This window comes from Takifugu flavidus, chromosome 1 (genome assembly GCF_003711565.1).
Source record: "Takifugu flavidus isolate HTHZ2018 chromosome 1, ASM371156v2, whole genome shotgun sequence".
NCBI lineage: Eukaryota > Metazoa > Chordata > Actinopteri > Tetraodontiformes > Tetraodontidae > Takifugu > Takifugu flavidus.
Window position 1 is genome coordinate 16039369 of NC_079520.1, and position 21547 is coordinate 16060915.

Here is a 21547-nt window from a genome sequence, read left to right on the forward strand (position 1 = left end):
TGACTTTACACACACACGCATGCACATTAGTTCAACATTAACTTTCATCAGGTAGTTTTCTGAAAGTGATCACTGATCGTCAGAGTTAAATAGGCCTGTAAAACTGGTCACATTACTTGTGAGGAAGTGAGCAATGCTTAAAAAGCGTTCAGTGTAATAAACTAGAGTCCTTACTTGCAGGTCTGCAGCGCTGCTCCGCCTTGAGCTGTGAGTACCTGTGCCACTCTTCTCCTCAGGGTGGAGTTTGCTACTGCCCTGATGGGTTCATTGTTGCCAACGACAGTCGTTCCTGTGTAGGTGAGGTCATAGTTTGTGTGCTTGTCCAGCTCTCCAGCAACATTATCACAGCTTATAAATGATCCCACACCTGTAATATCTGTAATGACAGAAACAATACTATTTCTATTAAAACTAATATCACCAGTATGATTTAGTATGAAATGGAGTTAAAATGTGTTATTTAGAAGTTGTTTTTGATTGTGTAAGCTTTAAAAAGGCTTTTTCTACCTTCCAGACTATAATGACTGTCAGATATGGGGGATCTGTGACCAACTGTGTGAAGACCGTCCTGGGAATCACCACTGCAGCTGCGCCGATGGATACTTCTTAGAACAAGGCCATATCTGTAAAGCCAATGTGTCAGGTACAGGCTGACACGCACCACAGCATAAGTTTAGATTTTATATGTGAGATCTCATCATTAATTGATGCTCGTTTGCGTTAACACATTAAGAGCTGATATTCAGTTCAGTCAGACAACTTTGAATCAAACCGCAAATACTTTATTGTGCACAATTATATGCAAAATTATCAAGAGTATCAATTTAGCAACTTAGGAGCAGGTTTGGCATCAGGCTGTGTCTCAGTGTAATCATTCCCCAATAATCTGCCTAGGCAGGGGGGTCTGAGGGAATGAACCTCAGACCCCCCACAGGGATCAAAGAAATAGAGCCCACGGGGTGTTGGGGAGGTGGTGCAAGGCAGGGAGCAAAGCAGCATGAGCAGCGTGTAGCGCAGTAGAAGCATGGAGCGATCAAGAGTGAGCAGGTAGAAGAGAGGGAATTAACTACCTGCCCTATTCAGGAGAGGGTCTTGTGATGGATCAGCTGATCCAGAATCCCACGCTTGGAGTTGTCTGAACTGGCTCCACAGGCCATGCTTTTAACACATCGTTGTTTTACAATTATGTTTCAGATGGTCTGCCCCAGCTCATTTTTACCAACGGGGGGGATGTGATGATGGCCGATATACATGGGCGCTTCGCTCGAACTCTGGTGCCGTCCCAGGGGAGAGGCTATGCCGTGGGGGTGGCGTACCATTGGCACAGCAGCACAGTCTTCTGGAGTGACACATACACCCAAAAAGTCAGTCTGCGTCATTCTTTTCTTCATGCTGTTTTTATTGCTGTTTTTTCTGTGAATGCAAAACTTTGTATTTAGTATTTCAGCAGTAATTTGTGTGTTCGACTACGGGCATGTTGACAGTGTCAATTCAAGTGGTTGAGCTGGAAAAAACATGACCCTGTTGTTCTTTGCTGTTGCTGTTGTTGACCCAGTTAGCGATGATTTGGCTGCAACAACTGTTGTTCTTTCACCAGGTGTACTCTGCCAACTACAATGGGGGTGATGTCAAAGAGGTTCTGACTGCAGCAGTTAAGAGCGTCCAGAACCTTGCGGTGGACTGGCTCAACTTCAAACTCTATGTCTTAGAGGCCATGGTGGAGCGCATCGATGTGTGTGATTTCAGTGGGGAGAATCGCATCACGCTGGTGGCTGAAAATCTCCAGAGCCCTCACGGTCTCGCACTGGACCCGACAGTTGGGTGCGTTTGCATGCTGTTGTTTCACAAATACTCCACTTAATGCTAAAACCTGACTCTCATGAACTACACTGGACCAATGACTTTACCTTTAGAATACCAATAATTCTTACAGCGACCTTACCGATCGTCCAGCTAAAGCGCCCTTTGAGCTTTTCTTTGTTGTGTTTGCAGATACATGTTCTTCACAGACATGGGCATTGCTACTGAGCAGGTGAAACTGGAACGTGCCTACATGGATGGCAGCAGCCGTGTTGAGCTAGTGAAGAGCAGACTCGGCATTCCGGCAGGAATCACAGTAGATATCGTCACCAAGAGGGTGTATTGGTCTGACATACACTTCGATACTGTGGAAACTGTTACCTACAACGGTTTGGACAGGTGAGAATTACAATGAAAAGTGACATGCAGCCGTTGCTACTTAAAATAAAAATGTGCAGATTATGCTAACTGTGGTAACAATTTGGGTGGGGGGGTTTGTTTGTATTTTCCCTTTAGGAAAATCGTCCTCAATGGTGGAACCCAGGCTCCGTACCCTTTTGGAATTGCTACATTTGAAAACCACGTGTTCTTCACTGACTGGACCAAGATGGGTGTGATGAAAGCGAACCGCTTTAAAGAGAACAACCCGGCGCTGATTTATCGTACTGCAAAACGACCAGGCCATGTTGTCGTCTCCCACTCTGTCCTTCAACCTGTTGGTGAGCAGACACACTTCCAATCTCCTCCATTTAACATAATTGGTCAGAGAACCTCCTGGGCCTCTAGTACTAACACAACATAATTGTCACAGTTGTGTTTGAAATGATTGCTCGTGCTAACAAAAGTCAGTGATGTCCATGACCAAATAACTGATTAGTAGCTAATGTCTCACCTTTATATGTGAATCTCACCAATCATGACTTGATACAACAGTAAAATGCCCTAAAATCCATCACCTGTCATGTCCTCCAGTCATTAACCCTTGCGGCAGACACAACGGCGGCTGCCAGCACATTTGTGTATTGAGTCATCGTACTGACAATGATGGGCTGGGCACCCGCTGCAAGTGTCGCCATGGCTACGACCTCCTTTCTGACCAACGCACGTGCATTAGTGAGTGTACATCCACAGAGGCAAATGACATAATTATTTACTCAGTTAGATTTATCACCATTAATTTGATGGTAATGACTTGATGCCTGTTTTTAAACAGAGGTGAAGGACTTCCTGATGATTGCCACCTCTCTTGCTGTGAGGGGGATCCCGCTGACCTTTTCTAATCAGGAGGATCTCACCCTGCCCCTCTCTGGGCTGGCAACATCTTTCTCTGGCTCTGCTGTGGAGTTTGATGGAAAAAAAGAAATGATTTTCTACAATGACAGGTCCAGAGGGCTTGTCTATAAGTCAAACCTCAATGGCACTGGTAATGTTTTTTTTTATTATTATTGTCCAGTTTAGGTATAAAACACTATTCTAATGTTATTCACTATGAATAGTGATGTACATAGAGCATGTTCATGTCAGTTTTACATGAAGTTAGAATGTACTAGCCACTATGATGCTTGATGATTGGTTGTCATCTGCCCTCAGTCCAAGAGATTCTGACTGGATACAGAGTGGGAACGATAGATGCAATGGCTTATGATTGGACCTCCAATGTCTTGTTTTGGACCACAAGCACCTACCGGTCTGTGGTGGCTTTTAAGGTCACAGACAAATCCAGGAGAGACATTGTGACAGGACTGAGGAATCCAAAAGGAATTGCAGTGCATCCCAGTGCTGGGTGAGTGTTCAGATGGACCTGAAATAAATGTGAGAGTAAATTTTAATGGCTATCAGTTTGAAGGGACAGCAAGTATTTCTCATCTTTATTTTATTATATACTGTATATTTTTTACTTAAAGGGGAACTCTCTTGTCGCAAATTAATCCGGGATGGCTTTTTCTTTACTTTTCAGCCCCACAAAAAACAAAAAACTCACTTATTCTGTCATATCCAATGTGAATCCACAGCTACTTATTTTGGTCTGACTGGTACCGCCCAGCGGTCATTATGCGAGGCTTTACTGATGGCAGCAATGCTGTTCCTCTTGTCAACACAACTCTGGGTTGGCCTTATGGACTTGCTCTTGACTACACGTAAGATGCTGCTTATGCTTTACTTCATAAAGACGATTGTCAACATATGAAACACCATTGTCTACATTATTATTTTTGATCCATTTGGTGATTCCCTGTGATCTTACATAGAACGGACAGGCTGTACTGGGTGGACTCCCAGTTAGACCAGATTGGCAACATTGATATTCAAGGAACTGACAGACAGACATTTACCAATATTGGCGAGATCACCCAGCCCTACTCCCTAACCGTTTATGCAGGTGAGTTTTATGATGACAGGATTATTTTTGTTGTTCACCCTGGTTGCAGATCAATTTAAAGTTAAAGTTTCAGGTTTTACTAAATTAACCTAAATTTAACTATACCAACTATTAACTATTCCAAAACCTTATGTACATTCACCCATCCAAAACCCGGTAAAGAGTCATGTGACTTCACTTAATACTCTAAAGGTGCAGCGCACATGCATTGCTGTAACATGCATTTTATGTTTTTGTCATTAACACTTTCACAATTTGAAATCTATAAAATAATTTAATTAAATAAAAATAATAAAAATAATTTAATAAAAATGATCTGAATGTGTACATTTTATTTCTTTGCTTCAAAATGTTGAAATGCTGATTTCTGCTTGTAGACTACCTGTATGTGGCAGACACAAGGACCAGAGCAATATATGAGATAAGAAAGAGGGATGGAGGAGGAAGCGTCGTGGTCAGACAAGGAGTCAATGGCATCATGAACATCAAAGCTTACACACCTGACCTTCACAGCAGTATGTAAACACGCATATATACGAAAAGTGGATTTAACTGAAAATGACTCACTCAAAAGTCAGATCTAGAAACCCACTTTTTTCCTTTTCCCCTCGCAGCATTCACCAGCCGCTGCAACATGCTGCCCAACGGACGGTGCAGCCACTTCTGTTTCCCGACTCCTTCCTTTGGGCGTGTGTGTGGCTGCCCGTATGGAATGAAACTTGAACCTAATCATATGGACTGCATCAAGGATGATTCTGTTCCACCGCCTGACAACAACTGTGGCGAAAACGCCTTTGAGTGTGATGAAGGACGCTGTAGACCCAACTCATACCGATGCGATGGCATCGTTGATTGCGTGGATAAGACTGATGAAGCCAACTGCACCGACACAGGTGAATATATCAAGAAATGGCTGTGCTGAAAGGGTCGAAATGTTTTCAACACGTTTTTATCTGCATCTGCCTAATCCTCCTCAGGCGCCACCTGCTCTCCCTTTGCTTTCACCTGCAATAACAAACATTGCATCCAATCTGGATGGCGCTGTGACGGCATCGACGATTGTGGTGATGGTTCTGATGAGGTGAACTGTCCCACTAGAATCCCTACCACCTGTTCTGCTGACTACTTTACGTGCGATAACTACAGGTGTATCTCTAAAACGTGGCTGTGCGATGGTGACAATGACTGTGGCGACGGCTCCGATGAACACAACTGCAGTGAGTCCATTCTCAGCTCACTCACCATCCTCACTGCTTTTACTTCCTTAAATATTTCATCCAATATGTAAAAAATACATAGATGTTTTAATGTGTTATGAGAAAATATCAAATGAGTGTGTTGTCTCTGACAGATTCCACGATCACAACATGCCCTCCTAATTACTTCTTGTGTCCTGACCATCGCTGCATTTACAACTCCTACGTCTGTGATGGAGACCAGGACTGTCTGGATGGCTCTGATGAGAAAGACTGCGGTAGGAATCTGTGAGACTTTGCACGTCATTGTGTTGTATTTCATCCATATCATATGCAATGTTCTGGAATCCTTTGCACTTTAGAGTTCGCCTGTGCCTCCTACCAGTTTGCCTGTGCTAGTGGGGACCAGTGTGTCAGTTCAAGTTATAGGTGTGATGGTGTGTTTGACTGCAGGGACCATTCTGATGAACAAAACTGTCGTAAGTTTACCATTGATCACACCAGTCCAATAAAAAAAAGCACTTTGAGGGCTTAGACCTCTGGCAAGCTCATTTCTCCACACATTGGGACTTACACCCGTAGTATAGTATAAATAGGTGTCAGTGAGACAAGGTTGCAATTAATTATTAGGTTTTACTTTAAACCAAGGGGCTTTGAGCATTTGAAAAATCAATGGTCAAAGTTCCTCAGGAATCTGAGGGACCAAAATTGGGTGTATTATCAACATTTCCTGAAAATTTCATTGAAATCCCTTTGATCATTTTTTACTCCTTTTGCTAAAATACAAGCAAATGCCAGCAAACCCTTCTTGGCGGTACATACCTGTACATATAATGTAACACCAATGTAATTTATTGTTAAATTTAGAAGGTAGAAGGGTGTGAGGATAACTTAACAGTATTAATTGGTCTTAATCCTTCCAGCTACTCGGGGTCCAGGTATGTGTCATGATGACGAATTCCAGTGCCAGAGTGATGGGTTCTGCATACCAGGGGGTTGGGAGTGTGACGGCCATCCCGACTGTGAAGATGGATCAGATGAACACAACTCTTGCCCGCCCATCACTTGCAGACCCAACTATTTCCAGTGTAACAACAAGTTGTGTATCCCGACAAGCTGGCAGTGCGATGGAGACAACGACTGCTTGGACATGAGTGATGAACAGAATTGCCCCACACCTCCATTTCGCTGTCCATCTGGCCAGTGGCAGTGCCCCTCCGACCAGCTGTGCATTGATCTGGATAAGGTGTGTGACGGCCAGAGGGACTGTCCCAATGGAGCAGATGAGTCACCCATTTGCAGTGAGTACTTTAAGCAGTTTAGAAAGAAAAAAGAAAAACTGTAACGACTTCAACATTAATGACAAATGAAGCACAATGCCCAGTTACTGACACATCTTACCTAATTTCATGAAGACCAAAATGACTGCACGCTGAACAATGGAGGATGCAGTCACACCTGCTTCCAAGGACCGTTTGGAGCTCAGTGCAGCTGTCCGCCAGGCTATCAACTTCTTAATGACTCTAAAACCTGTGACGATATCAACGAGTGCCTGATACCAGGTTTCTGCAGCCAGGAGTGCTACAATGAGAGAGGAAGCTTCCGCTGCTACTGCTCAGAGGGTTATCTCCTTGAGCCCGATGGACGTACCTGTAAAGCTATAGGTAGGAAATACACATCATAATAACTAAGTGTCCCAGTCCGACACCAAAGAGTTATAAATGCATTTGTACACAGAAAGCTGCACTGTTTAGTGGGAAATAATGTGCTCTTTCTGCCCTTAGACACACAAGCTGCTGTACTTCTGGTTGCCAAGCGCAGCCAAATCATCGCTAACTGGGTCAACAAGAACCCACCTCAGATGACGCCAGTGGTCAGCGGTTCAAGCATAGTGACAGTAGACTTTGATCGCGCAACATCCAGAATCTATTGGGCTGATGCAACACAGAAGAAAATATGGAGTTCCTACCAGAATGGCACTGATAGACGAGAGGTATGATTCTTATATTAAATCCAGCCAGAGACTTGATCCGCTGGGCGCCTTTTTTCTCATATCTAAACAGAAAATTAGAAGACATCAAACTGATCAGTATTGTAATGATTCCATTTGCCTCTGCTGTTGTAGGTCTTCTCTGCTGGCCTAATGGTGCCTGAGAGCATAGCTGTGGACTGGGTGGGTCGGAACCTTTACTGGACTGACTCGGTCATGGAGAACATTGAGGTTTCCACACTAGACGGCCGCTTTCGCAAAGTCCTCCTCAGCAAAAATGTTACCAGCCCTCGTGGATTGGTTTTAGATCCTCGTAACCAGTAAGTAGAAAATTTGACGGGGACAGTCTGATGTTGTTTGATTTGATATTGCATTTGTGGTTTTCTTCAATGATTCAACTTTAATGATCTTGTGACATCATGTTCAAGCTTCTAATCACATTGTATTTTTTCCCCCAGCACCAACTTGATGTTCTGGTCAGATTGGGGTCAGAACCCACGGATTGAGCGGGCCTTTATGGATGGAACTGTAAGAGAAGTCATTGTCAACACAAAACTCTATTGGCCCAATGGCCTGGCACTGGATTACACCACACAGAGGATCTACTTTGCTGATGCCTACCTAAAATATATTGACTACTGTGACTATACCGGCAGGAATCGCCATCAGGTTATGGCAAGCAACATGGTAGGTTGAAGGGGTTTTAATTATTTTAATAATAAATCAAAAATACATACTTTTTTAAAATATGGAAATATGTCATAAAATGTCATAAGTTCAAATAAATCAACCCTGCTGTAAATCCCCTAAGGTTCTTCAGCACCCTCACGGTATGACCATCTTTGAGGACTCAGTCTACTGGTCAGAGCGGTATACTAGTAAGGTGATGAGGACAAACAAGTTCCACGGTAGCAACATCACCACTATAATGAGCAGTGTGTACCAGCCAATGGGCATTGTTATGGACCATCCCACTAAACAACCCACAGGTAACTTTTCTTCATATGTAATCTGAAAACAGGGTTGGGTGCTGATGCGGTAAAGCCCCACATGTACCGTAATCACAGAACAACTATTGTCGGCTGCTATTTATATTGAAAAACCTGCTCTATAAAAAGAAACCAGTATTTACGCATTACGTTGCTTTTGAATTCAGCCATCAATCCGTGCGGCGACCACCTGTGCACTCAGCTGTGCCTGCTGTCAGGCTTGAGGCCCAGATATTACTCCTGCCACTGTCAGTCTGGCTGGAAACTGGATGCTGACAAACGCACCTGTATTAAAGGTATATTGTTCATATTATTTAATTTTATCTTGTCAATGATTTTTTGTCCAAAACACATCAACCGCTATTCCAACAAAGTGTTGTTTTCTTCCCACTGCTTGGAATACATGTTTGTCCAAATAATCACCTGAACTCTTTACTAGACGAATCTACCTTTTTAATGGTGGTAAGAGAGTCAGTCATTTTTGGAATCCCTCTTGACCCCAATGACCCTTCCAACAACGCAATGGCCCCTGTGTCGGGCATCAGTCAGGGGCAGGACATTGACTTTGATGACCAGGAGGAGTTAGTCTATTGGGTGCAGAGCACAGTGAGTCCCGCATTGTGCTTTATGTGTTTTCTTATATATACAATATTGTGCTACTTGTACAATGATACATTTGATGAGGAGAAAGGATTTTGCAGGTATTAATGCATATAACATGCTGTCTTCCTTCAATGTCAGGGTTCTATATGGAAAGTGAAAACCAGTGGAACTAACAGGTCAGAGTTTGCTCCTGCTGCTATCATGGGCTCACCGTCTGGTCTGGCTTTTGATTGGATAACCCGAATGATGTATTACACCAATCCCACTGGTAAAGCCATCGAGGTAATCAATGGTGATGGATAAATAATTACAATGTATAATAATAACCAACAGTAGGAAAAAAAATCCCCAACAGCAAAAAACAAAAGGCTTAATGTATATCTAACTGGATGCGTATGTTACATATGCATAGGTTATTCGTGTGGATGGAAATCAGCACTACAGGAAGACCCTCATTAGCTCCACAGGTAAACCAGAGGAGGCAGGCCAGCCTATGGGTATAGCACTGGATCCAGCACGAGGGTAAAGAATCCTTTTCCTTAAAAATCAACATGTCTCTGAGCAAAGTGAGATGTGACTTAACAGAATTTTTAAAAGTCAGAAAGAATCTTTTTCTCTGCAGTGTTAACAGACCATCCCATCTGAAGCCTGTAGTTGCACGTTTAAATTGTAGGGCTTTAATTATCCCTTATTCTTGTACAGGAAATTGTTTTGGACAGACAAAGGGTCAGACAATGTTCCTCCTAAAGTTGGCAGTGCAGACATGGATGGTGGAAACTTAAAGAACCTTTACACAGGAAATCTGGCTAACATTGGATTTCTTACTGCTGACATCTCCACCAGCAAACTGTACTGGGGTGTGTCGGGGTCTGGGGTGGTAAGATTGCTTCAAATGTCTTTATTTTGGTCCAGAGTCTGTGACTTTCACTGAATAATCCTCTGCATGCTCTTGGGATGTTTGCCTAGATTGAAAGTGGCACTATGGATGGCATTACCAGGGTGACGGTGGTGACTGGTCTGTCCCATCCATGGGGGCTAACAGTCCACCAGAATTACCTCTACTACACTGACTTGGACTATGAGGTCATTGAAAGGGTGGACAAAGGCACTGGTGCCAACATGGTTGTGATGAGGAGTGGCATGAGTGGCCTCCGTGCACTCAAAGTACATGCGAGAGACAGTAAGTGACGTCCCCAGTAACTAGGAACGTTTCCACCGCAGGAACTTTGGGGTAATTTTAAGCAGCCAGGGCACTGCAGGAACCTCCTCTGAACTCGCTCATAGCGTCCACCGCAATGACATCAAATCTTATTAAGTATCACAACATGTGCTGTTTACTTGATATTTATTAACACACTGATGTGGTCAGTCAGAACAAAACTCCATAAGTGCACACGTCACGGAGCTGGAAGAAATCATATTTTCTCAGAATATTATGCTTCGGCTCCTTTACTGTTTACCTCTTTCCTCATTTTTTCTTTGTTATTGTTTTTGGTTTTGGCCTCTCGCCCGGGTGACATCATTGTCGCACAACCATTACGGCAGTTGCAGCGATCGAAGCTTGCAACGTCGCCGAGGGGTCCTACTCCGCAGTGTTGTTGTTTAAAGTTCCTGCCCCCAGTATTTACCTGTTACTCGCACAGTGAAAACGCACCTACAGTCGTCGAGAAATATTTAATCAAAGCCTGATTTTTTAATGTTATTGTTCAAATTCACAGTTGCATTCCAGTTATAGGAGCTTAAAGGATTGAATATACTGTACCTCCTCCACTTTCTTCCCCTTTCCTCCCACAGATTCAGCAGGGACCGCTAATGCCTGTAGCTCCAACAATGGGGGCTGTGCCCACCTCTGCCTACCCAGACCTGGCAATGAGAAGACCTGCGCTTGTACCACAGGATTTATCATGTCTCCAGATGGCACACGCTGTGAACAGTATGAATCATATGCAGTTGTGTCCACCAATAAGTACATCCGTGGCTTCCATGTTAACAGCTCCGACCACTCAGAGGCGATGGTGCCTGTTAGCGGATGTATGTTGGATGATGTGTAAAGTTTTTATTTTTCAGTCTACTATATACTGACTATGTGACAAAGCTTCTTTGGTTACATTTTTTGTTGTTGTGGTTCTTTCTTCTTGCAGCATCTTACTCTATCAAGGGCAAGATCGACCTACATATTCAATCTGGCTTTGTGTATTACACCGACAACAGCACATATACTTCATATAAGGGCATCTATCGGACTAAAACAAGCGGAGGATATACCATGAGGCTGATTAGTACAGGCATTGGAAGATTAGGCATCCAGGGTCTTGCTGTTGACTGGATTGCAGGTATGATGTCACCCATCCTTCTGTTACTTTTATTGTGGTCTTTTAGAAACACAACCATCAGTCAATAAAGCATTGTTATTTTCTTAGGTAATTTATATTTCACCAATGCCTTTGAAAGTGAGACCTTGCTGGAGATGCATGTCATCAACACCACGTACCGAACCATCCTTTTCAAGTCCTCCCATGACCAGCCCCGTGATCTGGCTGTCAGCCCCAAGCTTCGCTACCTCTTTTGGACCGATGGGGGCCAAACACCTAAGATTGAGCGATCACTTTTGGATGGCAGCAACCGCACCGTATTAGCATCTGAAAGCTTAGCATCACCTCGCGGCCTGACTGTCGACTACACCAACGATTTTCTTTACTGGACTGATGATGTTCTTGATATGATCTCCCGAATGGCCCCGGATGGGACAGAAAGGCAGATAATCCGATATGGGAGCCGTTACCCATCTCCAGTTGGAATGGCTATATTTGGAAATGACTTGTTGTGGGTGGATAAAAAGCTAGGGAAACTGTTTCAGGCCAGTAAGGATCCTTCTAGTTCTGTTCAACCTGAGGTGAGAAATAAATCTATCAAATATAAAACACAAGTTTATCTTTACAGTATTGCTCTTGTGTCACCTATTGCAATGTTTTTGGTATTAGGTAATTCGAGACAATCTTGATGGCTTGACGGACGTTGCCATATTTGACGTTCATGTCCAGCCTACAGCTGCCCACCAGGTTGGATTCAACCCCTGTTATGAAAATAATGGACGCTGCCAGCAACTCTGCTTTGCCATACCAGACCAGGAAGCACCAAAATGTGGCTGCGCACATGGGTCAATCCTTAGTAATGGAGTAACATGTGGTTATGGACTAGATGAGTTTCTAGTTTTTACCACAGACTACACACTAAACAGCTTGCGGTTAGACCCCACAGATCACAGTGCTCCTTATCCAACCTTGAACTTGGGCTATAGTGTAATGGCTTTGGATTATGACTTCAAGGAGAAACGAATTTTCTTCACCCAGTACATGGGAATTGGTCGCAGCAGAATTGGCTTCATCACAACGACATCACCCACGAGCCCACCTGTCATGATTGCTACAAGTGAGTTCAGCTCATGTTAACATGTGTTTCTTACTGTTTCTCATTCTTCCATCAGTCTGTCATGGTTTAATCTCTCATTTTTCAACACCCCCTATACATTTTTCAGATTTGGATGACCCAGAGGGATTGGCCTTTGATTGGGTGAACAAACGTCTTTATTTCACCGACTACTATAGAGGCAACGTCCAGTCCATAGGGTTGGATGGGCAAAACCGCTCAATCATTGCTAATGCATACCGGCCCAGAGGCATCATTGTTGACCCCTGCTATGGGTAAAAGCGACAAGTCTTCAATATTATTTACTGAATTGTTCTTTTAATGTGATTATTCCACTCTGTCCAAGCTCCTTTACTCACGTCTCTCTTTTATGCAGTTATCTATACTGGACTGATTGGGGTTATCCAGCCAAAATTGAGAGGGCCACGCTGGGGGGCAACTTCCGCACCACCATCATTAATAGCAGCCTAACAACACCCAATGGCCTGTCCATAGATTATGAAGAGAGGATGCTCTACTGGGCTGATGCTTCATTGTATGTACAGTTTGTTATTGGTGGTGATATTGATAATGTTGTTTTTTGACAGCATCTCTTCTCCTAAATAGAGATAAAATTGAGCGGGCCACTCTGACTGGGGAGAACAGACAAATAATAGTGCATGGGGTCCTGTACCCATTTGCCATGACCGTGTTCCAACAAGACATCTTCTGGACTGATTGGACTGAGAGAGCCATCTTCAGGGCAAGAAAGGATGGTGGTTCTGGCTTTGCTGTCCTGGCGCAGGACCTGCAGTACAGACCAAATGACATTCATGTTTACGCAGGCTCTAAACAGGAGATGTGCTCCAGCTCCTGTCAGCAGTTCAATGGAGGCTGCAGTCATATATGTGTTTCTGGTAAGAGCGGACACCTTACAGTGCTTGCACCAAAGAAGGTGCACCACTAAATTTGTGCACACAAATTTAAAAACCAGTTATGAGCACCAGCTGTTTTCAGTGGCTGAAGGGACGATGAGCTAGACAAAGTGACCCATTAGAAACTAATACCAATCAGAAAAAACAATTATCCATAGTCTTGGATTTCCTCACCGCACATAAACTCTTCTGCAGGCCCATCTGGTCCAGAGTGTCAGTGTCCCCACGATGGCAAGTGGTATCTAGCCAACAATGGTAAAGACTGCATCCAAGACACAGGAAAACGTTGTCAGCCAAATCAGTTCACCTGCCTCAATGGTAACTGTATCGCTGCTTACTGGAAGTGTGACGGCTACAACGACTGTCAAGATAATTCCGATGAACTGGAAAGAGTTTGTGGTGAGACTTGATGTTCAGATAAAATCTATAGCAAATATATTCAGGGGGGATTTTTGGACATTGAACCAGTTGCAAATCAACGCACACTTGCTAAATTTAGCATCATGTTAGTTTGCCTTTGTTTGCTGTTTGAAGTCTATCTTTTAAAACAAAAATCAGCAAATGCCATGTTGTTCCTCTTGCCAAGCCTTCCACACCTGCTCTGCCATGGACTTCACCTGTGACAATGGCCGCTGTGTGCCACTTAGCTATGTGTGCGACTACACCGATGACTGTCATGACAACAGCGATGAACTCGGCTGCCCCTTTCCCACATGCAATCCCACGACTGAGTTCACCTGTACCAATGGACGTTGCATCAGCGCAGACTTCATCTGTGATGGCCACAACGACTGCAGAGATAACGCCACCTCTGATGAAATCAACTGCCGTAAGTTAAAACCAGGATAATCTCTAGTTAGCTCGGTTGACCTTGAGCACAATATTGCCTGTGCGGTAATAGGTCTCATCTCTGAAACGAGACATAATCTTTAACCAGTTTGATCCTGTGTTTATTCAGATTTTTTTATATGTTATGACAGCTGACAGGACTTGTCCTGAGGGCCTAGTCAAATGTGATCATACCAACATCTGCATCTACCCTGGAAACCTGTGTGATGGTTACAACAACTGTGGAGACAACAGTGACGAAAACCCTCTCTTCTGTGGTAAGCTACACACTGGCCTGTGGTCACTGGATAAGGTTAGCATGCTGATAAGTTTGTATTTTACCTGATTCAAAACAACATTTCACGGGGGAAAAAATGTATGAATCTGTATTCTCCAGCGACTCGTACATGCTCCTTGGACGAGTTTCGCTGTGACGATGGGAAGTGTATTCCCAACTCCTGGGTGTGTGACTTCATCCAGGACTGCAGGGATGGGACAGATGAACCTCCAACTTGTGGCAAGTATTGTGCATTCCCATTTCAATCACTTATATTGTTTAACAGCTCGAAGGGCGATTGACCTGTTGTGTACCGCACACAATTTTTGTGTACCAGTACACAATTAATGTGTATTACGGTGGATTATTAAGAAAATTACGCAACTTTCGCCAGCCTGTCTGAAATTTGTAATGTCTCACGAAAGATATTTCTTTGTTCTTGTGCAGAGGAACAGATCAAAACATGCAATCCCAGTCAGTTTACATGTACCAATGGAAACTGCATCCCCCAGTCTATGGTCTGTGATGGTAATAACGACTGTTGGGACAACAGCGATGAGGCTCCTGAACTGGAGTGTGGTGAGATAGCGCTTTATTTGCATATTGTAGAGATATTATAAGTCTTTCAGTTTGGTAACATGTTACAGAAGCTTAATCAAACTTTAAACCCTTTAATTTTCTTTTCAGTTGATTTTTTTAATCTGATCTCTGACTCATGCTGTAGTTCAGTTTTGCCTTTTCTCCCACTTCTTTTTTTCAATTTACTTCTCTAACATCTTATATGGTTCATCTTCTTTCCTCCAGGTCAGCGTACCTGCAGCTCAGACCAGTTTACCTGTCCAACCTGGTATCCAGGTCATCCACGTTGCGTGCCTCTAAGCTTTGTGTGTGATGGAGAGAAGGACTGTGCCAATGCAGCTGATGAGCTAAAGAACTGCCCTAACCGCACCTGCCACCTGGATGAGTTTTCCTGTTCCAACGGGCTTTGCATCCTGCTCCCTTACCAGTAAGTTGGAATCGTGTATGAACAAGGATTCGTTGATCCACCTTTGAAATTACTCCTTTTTTTAACGTACCCTCCTTTCTTAGCTGCGACCGTGTGAATGACTGCGGGGACGGCAGTGATGAGTTGGGCTGTACGTATGACACCTGCAGCAGCAACCAATTCACTTGTGCTAATGGAGCCTGTATCTCCGGTTCCTTTACCTGCGATGGGGAGAGCGACTGCATGGATGGCTCAGATGAGGCCGACAGCTTGTGCGTCTCTCCTCAGCCAACCTGCGCTCCTCAACAGTACATGTGCAGTTCAGGCCAGTGTATTGATACCAGCAAGGTTTGCAATGGGCAGAAGGACTGCGACGACAACAGTGACGAAAAAGGCTGTGGTGAGACGCGACATTCGTGAACTGTTTATAGTGCAGTCGATCTATAGTTGAGGAAATTCAGACACCTTTAAAATAACCTATCATAAGCCAGCTTATTTGCTGATATTTTTACTTTGATTTACTACAACAGCTCATTGTCATCATCTCTTTTCTCCACTGTTTTCCCCCATTATCTTTTTTTATGTCTATAGGAATCAACGAGTGCCAAAACCCATCCGTGCACAAATGTGCCCAGCTCTGCACTGACACCCCCACTGGTTACTACTGCTCCTGCAATCCTGGCTACCGACTCATGCCCGACGGCAAAGCCTGTGAAGACATCAACGAATGCTCGAGCACACCTGCCGTCTGTAGCCAGATCTGCGAGAATGTTGTCGGATCATACTACTGCAAATGTGCCCCGGGGTACATTCGTGAGGCAGATGGGCGCACCTGTCGGCAGAACAGTGGCATTGCCCCTTACCTGTTGTACAGTAATCGCTACTACATCCGCAATCTGACCACCGATGGCTCACTTTTGAGTGTTGTCCTCCAAGGGCTTACCAATGCCGTGGCTCTAGATTTTGACCACTCCGAAAAAAGGCTTTACTGGCTTGATGCAGGAGCGAGGAAAATCGAGAGGATGCGTTTTGATGGGACTGATAGGGAGATTCTGGCAAATGATGTGATGACAGCAGAAGGGCTGGCTTTGGACTGGGTGGGCAGGTATGTGAAGAAAGTAGGAAATTCATCCGAAAGCTGAGAGAAAAATCAATTCATTAAGCGTTATTTCAAGAAAGATTTCAGCTAGATCCAGCTGTATAAACATTGTTATTGTAAACTGTTTGATCACACATTTTTTTGCCCTAACCTGGTGTCAAAAATGTTTTGGTGTGCTGCAGGAAATTGTACTGGACTGATTCTTATTATGGCTCGGTTCATGTAATGGAGCTAAACGGGCGCTACCAGAAGAAGCTGCTGTCAGGACATTTCAAAGAGGGAAACAGCACCTACGTTATCAGCCGTCCACGTGCTGTGGCTGTGAATCCAAAATATGGGTAATGATAAACACACCCATAGACTGTCTAATACAAGTCTCAACACCTTATCTGCTCTTAAATGTCAAATTATTCTTGGGAGAATGGTGATGTTTTATTGGTTTCATAAGAGGCCATACTATGAGGAACTTGTGTTTTTAAGGCTCGTTCATAATGGTAAGTGTTAATCATTTTCTTTCCTTTTATGTAGATGGGTGTACTGGACCGACTGGGGTGACACACCATATATTGGGAGAGCTGGCATGGATGGACGCAATGTCAGTGCTATTGTTACAACCAAGCTAGAGTGGCCCAACGCTCTGACCATTGACTACACAACCAACAAAATTTTCTTTGCTGATTCACATCTTAACTTCCTGGAGTGAGTTAAGAATCAGATCAATTCAGTTTGTGTCGAAGGAGCTCTGGTGCTTGTATTGACCCTCTACTATTTAATCTTTCAGCTTTGCAGATATGGATGGGCAGAACCGACACCGGGCCATGGCCGGTACACTTCCCCACGTGTTTGCTGTTTCCCTTTTTGAGGATTGGGTTTACTGGACTGATTGGAACACACACACAGTGGAAAAGGCTCACAAGTACACTGGCGAACAGCGTACAGTCATGGGAAATAACACACACCGGCCCTATGACATCCACGTCTATCACCCATATAGACAGCCACGTAGTAAGTGAACTACATTTGAATTGTAGATTATTTTGTTTATTCCTGCTTTTCAGACTCAACCAACGTGCTCTTCTTGTTATCTTTGTCTCAGGTGAAAACCCCTGCTCGTCCCATTATTTGACCTGCAGTCATCTGTGTCTGATCGGCCCTGGAGGGCAGGAAGCTTCCTGCGAGTGTCCGGATCACTTTATCGGCCTCGCTGTTGGCTTCAAGATTCAATGTGTTGCTGACTGTTCCAGCACCCAGTTCCGCTGTGGAGATAATGAAAAGTCAGTCCTTTGTAAAAAATCCCAAATTCCTTTTAGACAGTGCTCCCGACTTCAGTTGTGCTCTTATTCACTTCACTCTTCACAAATCTTTGTGAAATAATCATAATAAAAGGCCAACAACAACAACAACACAACAACAACAACAACAACAATAATAATAATAATAATAATAATAATAATAATAATAATAATAATAATAATAATAAACAGATTGAGCTATTTGCTTTAGTTTCTTGATATTTGGTGTTTGTCAGTAACAGCAGCTTTCTGCTAGAGTGACATGTGTAAAATGTGTAAAATGTAAAAACTCTTGCAGGGAAAAGTGTAAAATTTGTCTTATTTATTTTGGTTTGCAACAGTTTTCATCTCTGGGGTGATCTGTTTGTGCTCAGGTGTGTTCCTATTTGGTGGAAGTGTGATGGCCAGTCAGACTGCGGAGATGGCTCGGACGAGCCCCAAACCTGTCCACCGCGTCTTTGCCCCATTGGCCAGTTTCAGTGTCAAGATGGAAATTGCACCTACCCAGGCTTCATCTGCGATGGTCACGCAGACTGTCCTGACCACTCAGATGAGGATGCTGCTCTCTGCAGTATGTGACTGTGATAAGTGGCCAATTTGAGTTTGGACCTTATAGACCGGATTGTAATGTGAATGTGGTTTTTAGTCAGATCAGATGTGTTTTGTACATATTTTAATTGCAGTATTGAGTCTTAATAGAAAAAAAACAGCATGTTATGGTAGCTTTTATTCGAATGACTAAGGTAGTGTAAACAGAGGCCTTGGCTCTGACAATTCAAGCTGCTTTCTTTGTAGGTGACCACAGATGCCAGGAAAACCAGTTCCAGTGTAAAAACAAGTATTGCATCCCTGTGTCGTGGCACTGCGATGGAGTAAATGACTGCTCGGATGGTAGCGATGAAGACCCAGAAACTTGTTCTCAGAGGACCTGTGGACCAGGACAGTTCCAGTGTGCCAATGGACGCTGTCTGCCATCAAGCTATGTGTGTGACGCCCAAGATGACTGTGGGGATGGATCTGATGAGCCATTTGAAACATGCAGTAAGTTTGGACATTACAAATTAGCAGTTTAAATAAATTACACCCCAAAAGTACAGTAAATGTGGTCATTGCTTGAAGATAACTTATTTATCATAAATCACATGTTGCCATATAATGCTAACATTTCTTGTCCTGTCCAGTGGGTCCAGGGTACAAGTGTGATGAGACTGAGTTCTCCTGCAAGACAAACTACCGCTGTGTCCCTCAATGGGCCCGTTGTGACGGTACCAACGACTGCATCGACAACAGTGACGAGGAGGGCTGTGGTGAGTGACTGCGCATCATTAGTTGGAACACGTTTCCATGAAAATCAACTTTCTCCTCACTGTTGTTTTCTTTTTATTCCAAGATAGGTGAGTATTTTGTAACTTCACACAAACAAATATGCCAGAAACAGGTTCACCAATTATTTTGAGTTGTCATTGAGGACCTCAGTGATCCAGTCTTTTAAAGCCTTGTTATTAATCCCATTTTTCAAACAGCGGAGGTCACCTGTGATCCTCTGGGAGATTTTCGATGTGACAACCACCGCTGTATTCCCATCCGCTGGCAGTGTGACGGCAATAACGACTGTGGGGACGGCTCAGATGAGAAGAACTGCCGTGAGTGTCTCACCAAGCAGAAAAAATGTCTCCAATTTCTTTCATACTGTTTCACTCTTTCTCAATCTATTTGTAACCTGTAGAGCCAAGGCCATGCTCGGAAAGTGAGTTTCGATGTGACGATGGAACATGTATCTCTGGGACCTGGGTTTGTGACCATGACAACGACTGTGGGGACAATTCGGATGAACGGGACTGTGGTGAGCAGATGCTGCACTCAAGATTCCTTTTTACCGCTCACAATTCTGTTAAAAACCTCACACGTCGTTATCCCGGCTGTCTTTTAGAGCTACAGACGTGTCGTCCAGGCTTTTTCCAATGTGATTCAGGTCACTGCATCCCCGCTGCTCTGCAGTGTGATGGCCGGCGTGATTGTGTGGACCTCTCAGATGAGACCAACTGCCGTAAGTAAACCTCATTTCGGGTTTGTAGTCATTTCATAAATGTCTATTATTTGTGCTTAAAATATGTACTGTCCATGAGCATGTATCAAATAATGAGATATTTTTGAATGTGTGGAAATATGAAAATGTTTAATCTTCTTGGGATGTATTTCCATGGTAGCAAGTGCAGTTTTCTAAAGGCTTTGAACAAAAGATGAATGCAGAGTGAGTAGGCAGGCTATTCTCTGTTCAGGATCTTTTACCTTCTTAGGCAGAAAGTGGTCCCATAAAAGACAACTATTATAGATAATGAGTGAACTCATGACCTGTTGAGAGTCTATTCGCACAAGGCAAATTAAATCTGTGTTTTTCACCTCCACAACAGCTACTCGTTACCCAGGAGGTCGCTGGTGCCATCCAGACCAGTTTGAATGCTCGAACCATCTGTGTGTCAGCCAGAGTTGGGTTTGCGATGGAACTGATGACTGTGGGGACCGCTCTGATGAACAGCTCAGTTTATGCTGTGAGAAGCCTTTCTTTTAATTTAGTTTGAGGCACATTATAATTCCATCTTCATTCGCGGCGATAAAAACATTTTTATGTTGTTTATGTTTTTATGCTAATAACTATCACATTTGACAGATGAGGGTTGGTGCTAACAATGAGTTAGGGCCTGCTTTTAATGTTGCTCTGTTTTTTATTTGTGTGAGCAGTGAACATCACCTGTGAGATGCCGTCCAAGTTCCGCTGTGCAAACGGATACTGTATCTACTCTGGTTTGCTGTGCAATCAGAAGGATGACTGTGGAGATAACAGTGATGAGACGGAGGATCTGTGTATGTCTCTCACACACACGCTCACTGAGATGTTGCAGCCTTTTGTAAATTATACCTTGCCTATTGCTCAGAGTTTAGTTTCTTAGTCTGGAAAAGAAGTTGAGTCTAGATATCTAGGACAATGACATTTGAATGTGCACCTGACCTTGGGCCCAGATCATATAATATAGTTACACAATCAGATTAAACATCAATCAGAGCAAATTATTTTGAGAAGAGATTAGAAGGTTATTGGACATTGAAAAATCCTTTCGTTGCGTGGAAAAAGAAGAAGCGAAGCTTTGAAATACTGCTTTGTATGAGATGAATCTGTTTTATTATACTGTGGCAAAACACACTTTTCTGTATTCAGACTTATATTGTTGGACAATACAGAGAAAGCTTTTCTAATTTTAGTGAAGTGGACGTGGGCATATTTCCACACAACCCACCTTGTGTATTTATGGCTCTGACTCACTTTTAATTGTGTCCTTCTCAGGCCGTGAGCCCACACTGGCTCCCTGCACACTAGAGGAGTTTAAGTGCTCCAATGGGCACTGTGTCGCGTTGCCATATGTATGTGACCACAATGACAACTGTGGGGACCTCACTGATGAAATGGGCTGCAGTAAGTAGAATAATCCACTAACTGTTTCATTCAGGATAAGTTGTTTTATTTTCTATTCTATGGGACTGGTAAAAACCACTGAAAATGAGTTAAACTGGTTCTGTGTGTTTTAAATCTAGACTTTGGCCATGACAGAAACTGTGATGAGAAGGTGTGCCAGCACGTGTGCACCAATTTGAACGGCACCGGCTTCATCTGCTCCTGCAGACCTGGATACAAAGTGGATCCAGACAGCACCTCCACCTGCCTAGGTACACACACTCACACACACACACACACACACACCACCACCACCAACT

The 21547-nt window shown here is 43.6% G+C and overlaps 1 protein-coding gene across 1 annotated transcript in view; it reads left to right on the top strand.

The window, feature by feature from the left end:
* lrp2b (low density lipoprotein receptor-related protein 2b) overlaps positions 1-21547 on the top strand; it is a 29179-nt gene that overhangs the window by 2707 nt on the left and 4925 nt on the right. The window contains exons 9-65 of the mRNA XM_057028822.1: positions 181-297; positions 515-643; positions 1195-1364; positions 1598-1821; positions 1993-2199; positions 2317-2519; positions 2773-2913; positions 3014-3223; positions 3391-3583; positions 3813-3938; positions 4050-4180; positions 4558-4695; positions 4795-5073; positions 5158-5397; positions 5532-5654; positions 5739-5855; positions 6300-6677; positions 6792-7040; positions 7161-7369; positions 7502-7686; positions 7825-8053; positions 8178-8355; positions 8523-8651; positions 8795-8961; positions 9097-9240; positions 9371-9480; positions 9661-9835; positions 9925-10138; positions 10753-10989; positions 11100-11291; positions 11379-11851; positions 11940-12387; positions 12494-12659; positions 12761-12919; positions 12991-13280; positions 13494-13697; positions 13885-14127; positions 14279-14404; positions 14524-14643; positions 14851-14982; positions 15208-15409; positions 15493-15788; positions 15980-16493; positions 16670-16825; positions 17016-17186; positions 17269-17492; positions 17584-17761; positions 18154-18350; positions 18575-18820; positions 18961-19086; positions 19303-19422; positions 19506-19622; positions 19710-19826; positions 20191-20328; positions 20519-20641; positions 21120-21248; positions 21368-21499. Coding sequence (XP_056884802.1) covers positions 181-297; positions 515-643; positions 1195-1364; positions 1598-1821; positions 1993-2199; positions 2317-2519; positions 2773-2913; positions 3014-3223; positions 3391-3583; positions 3813-3938; positions 4050-4180; positions 4558-4695; positions 4795-5073; positions 5158-5397; positions 5532-5654; positions 5739-5855; positions 6300-6677; positions 6792-7040; positions 7161-7369; positions 7502-7686; positions 7825-8053; positions 8178-8355; positions 8523-8651; positions 8795-8961; positions 9097-9240; positions 9371-9480; positions 9661-9835; positions 9925-10138; positions 10753-10989; positions 11100-11291; positions 11379-11851; positions 11940-12387; positions 12494-12659; positions 12761-12919; positions 12991-13280; positions 13494-13697; positions 13885-14127; positions 14279-14404; positions 14524-14643; positions 14851-14982; positions 15208-15409; positions 15493-15788; positions 15980-16493; positions 16670-16825; positions 17016-17186; positions 17269-17492; positions 17584-17761; positions 18154-18350; positions 18575-18820; positions 18961-19086; positions 19303-19422; positions 19506-19622; positions 19710-19826; positions 20191-20328; positions 20519-20641; positions 21120-21248; positions 21368-21499 — 11091 coding nt within the window. The remainder of the gene's footprint in view (positions 1-180; positions 298-514; positions 644-1194; positions 1365-1597; positions 1822-1992; positions 2200-2316; positions 2520-2772; positions 2914-3013; positions 3224-3390; positions 3584-3812; positions 3939-4049; positions 4181-4557; positions 4696-4794; positions 5074-5157; positions 5398-5531; positions 5655-5738; positions 5856-6299; positions 6678-6791; positions 7041-7160; positions 7370-7501; positions 7687-7824; positions 8054-8177; positions 8356-8522; positions 8652-8794; positions 8962-9096; positions 9241-9370; positions 9481-9660; positions 9836-9924; positions 10139-10752; positions 10990-11099; positions 11292-11378; positions 11852-11939; positions 12388-12493; positions 12660-12760; positions 12920-12990; positions 13281-13493; positions 13698-13884; positions 14128-14278; positions 14405-14523; positions 14644-14850; positions 14983-15207; positions 15410-15492; positions 15789-15979; positions 16494-16669; positions 16826-17015; positions 17187-17268; positions 17493-17583; positions 17762-18153; positions 18351-18574; positions 18821-18960; positions 19087-19302; positions 19423-19505; positions 19623-19709; positions 19827-20190; positions 20329-20518; positions 20642-21119; positions 21249-21367; positions 21500-21547) is intronic.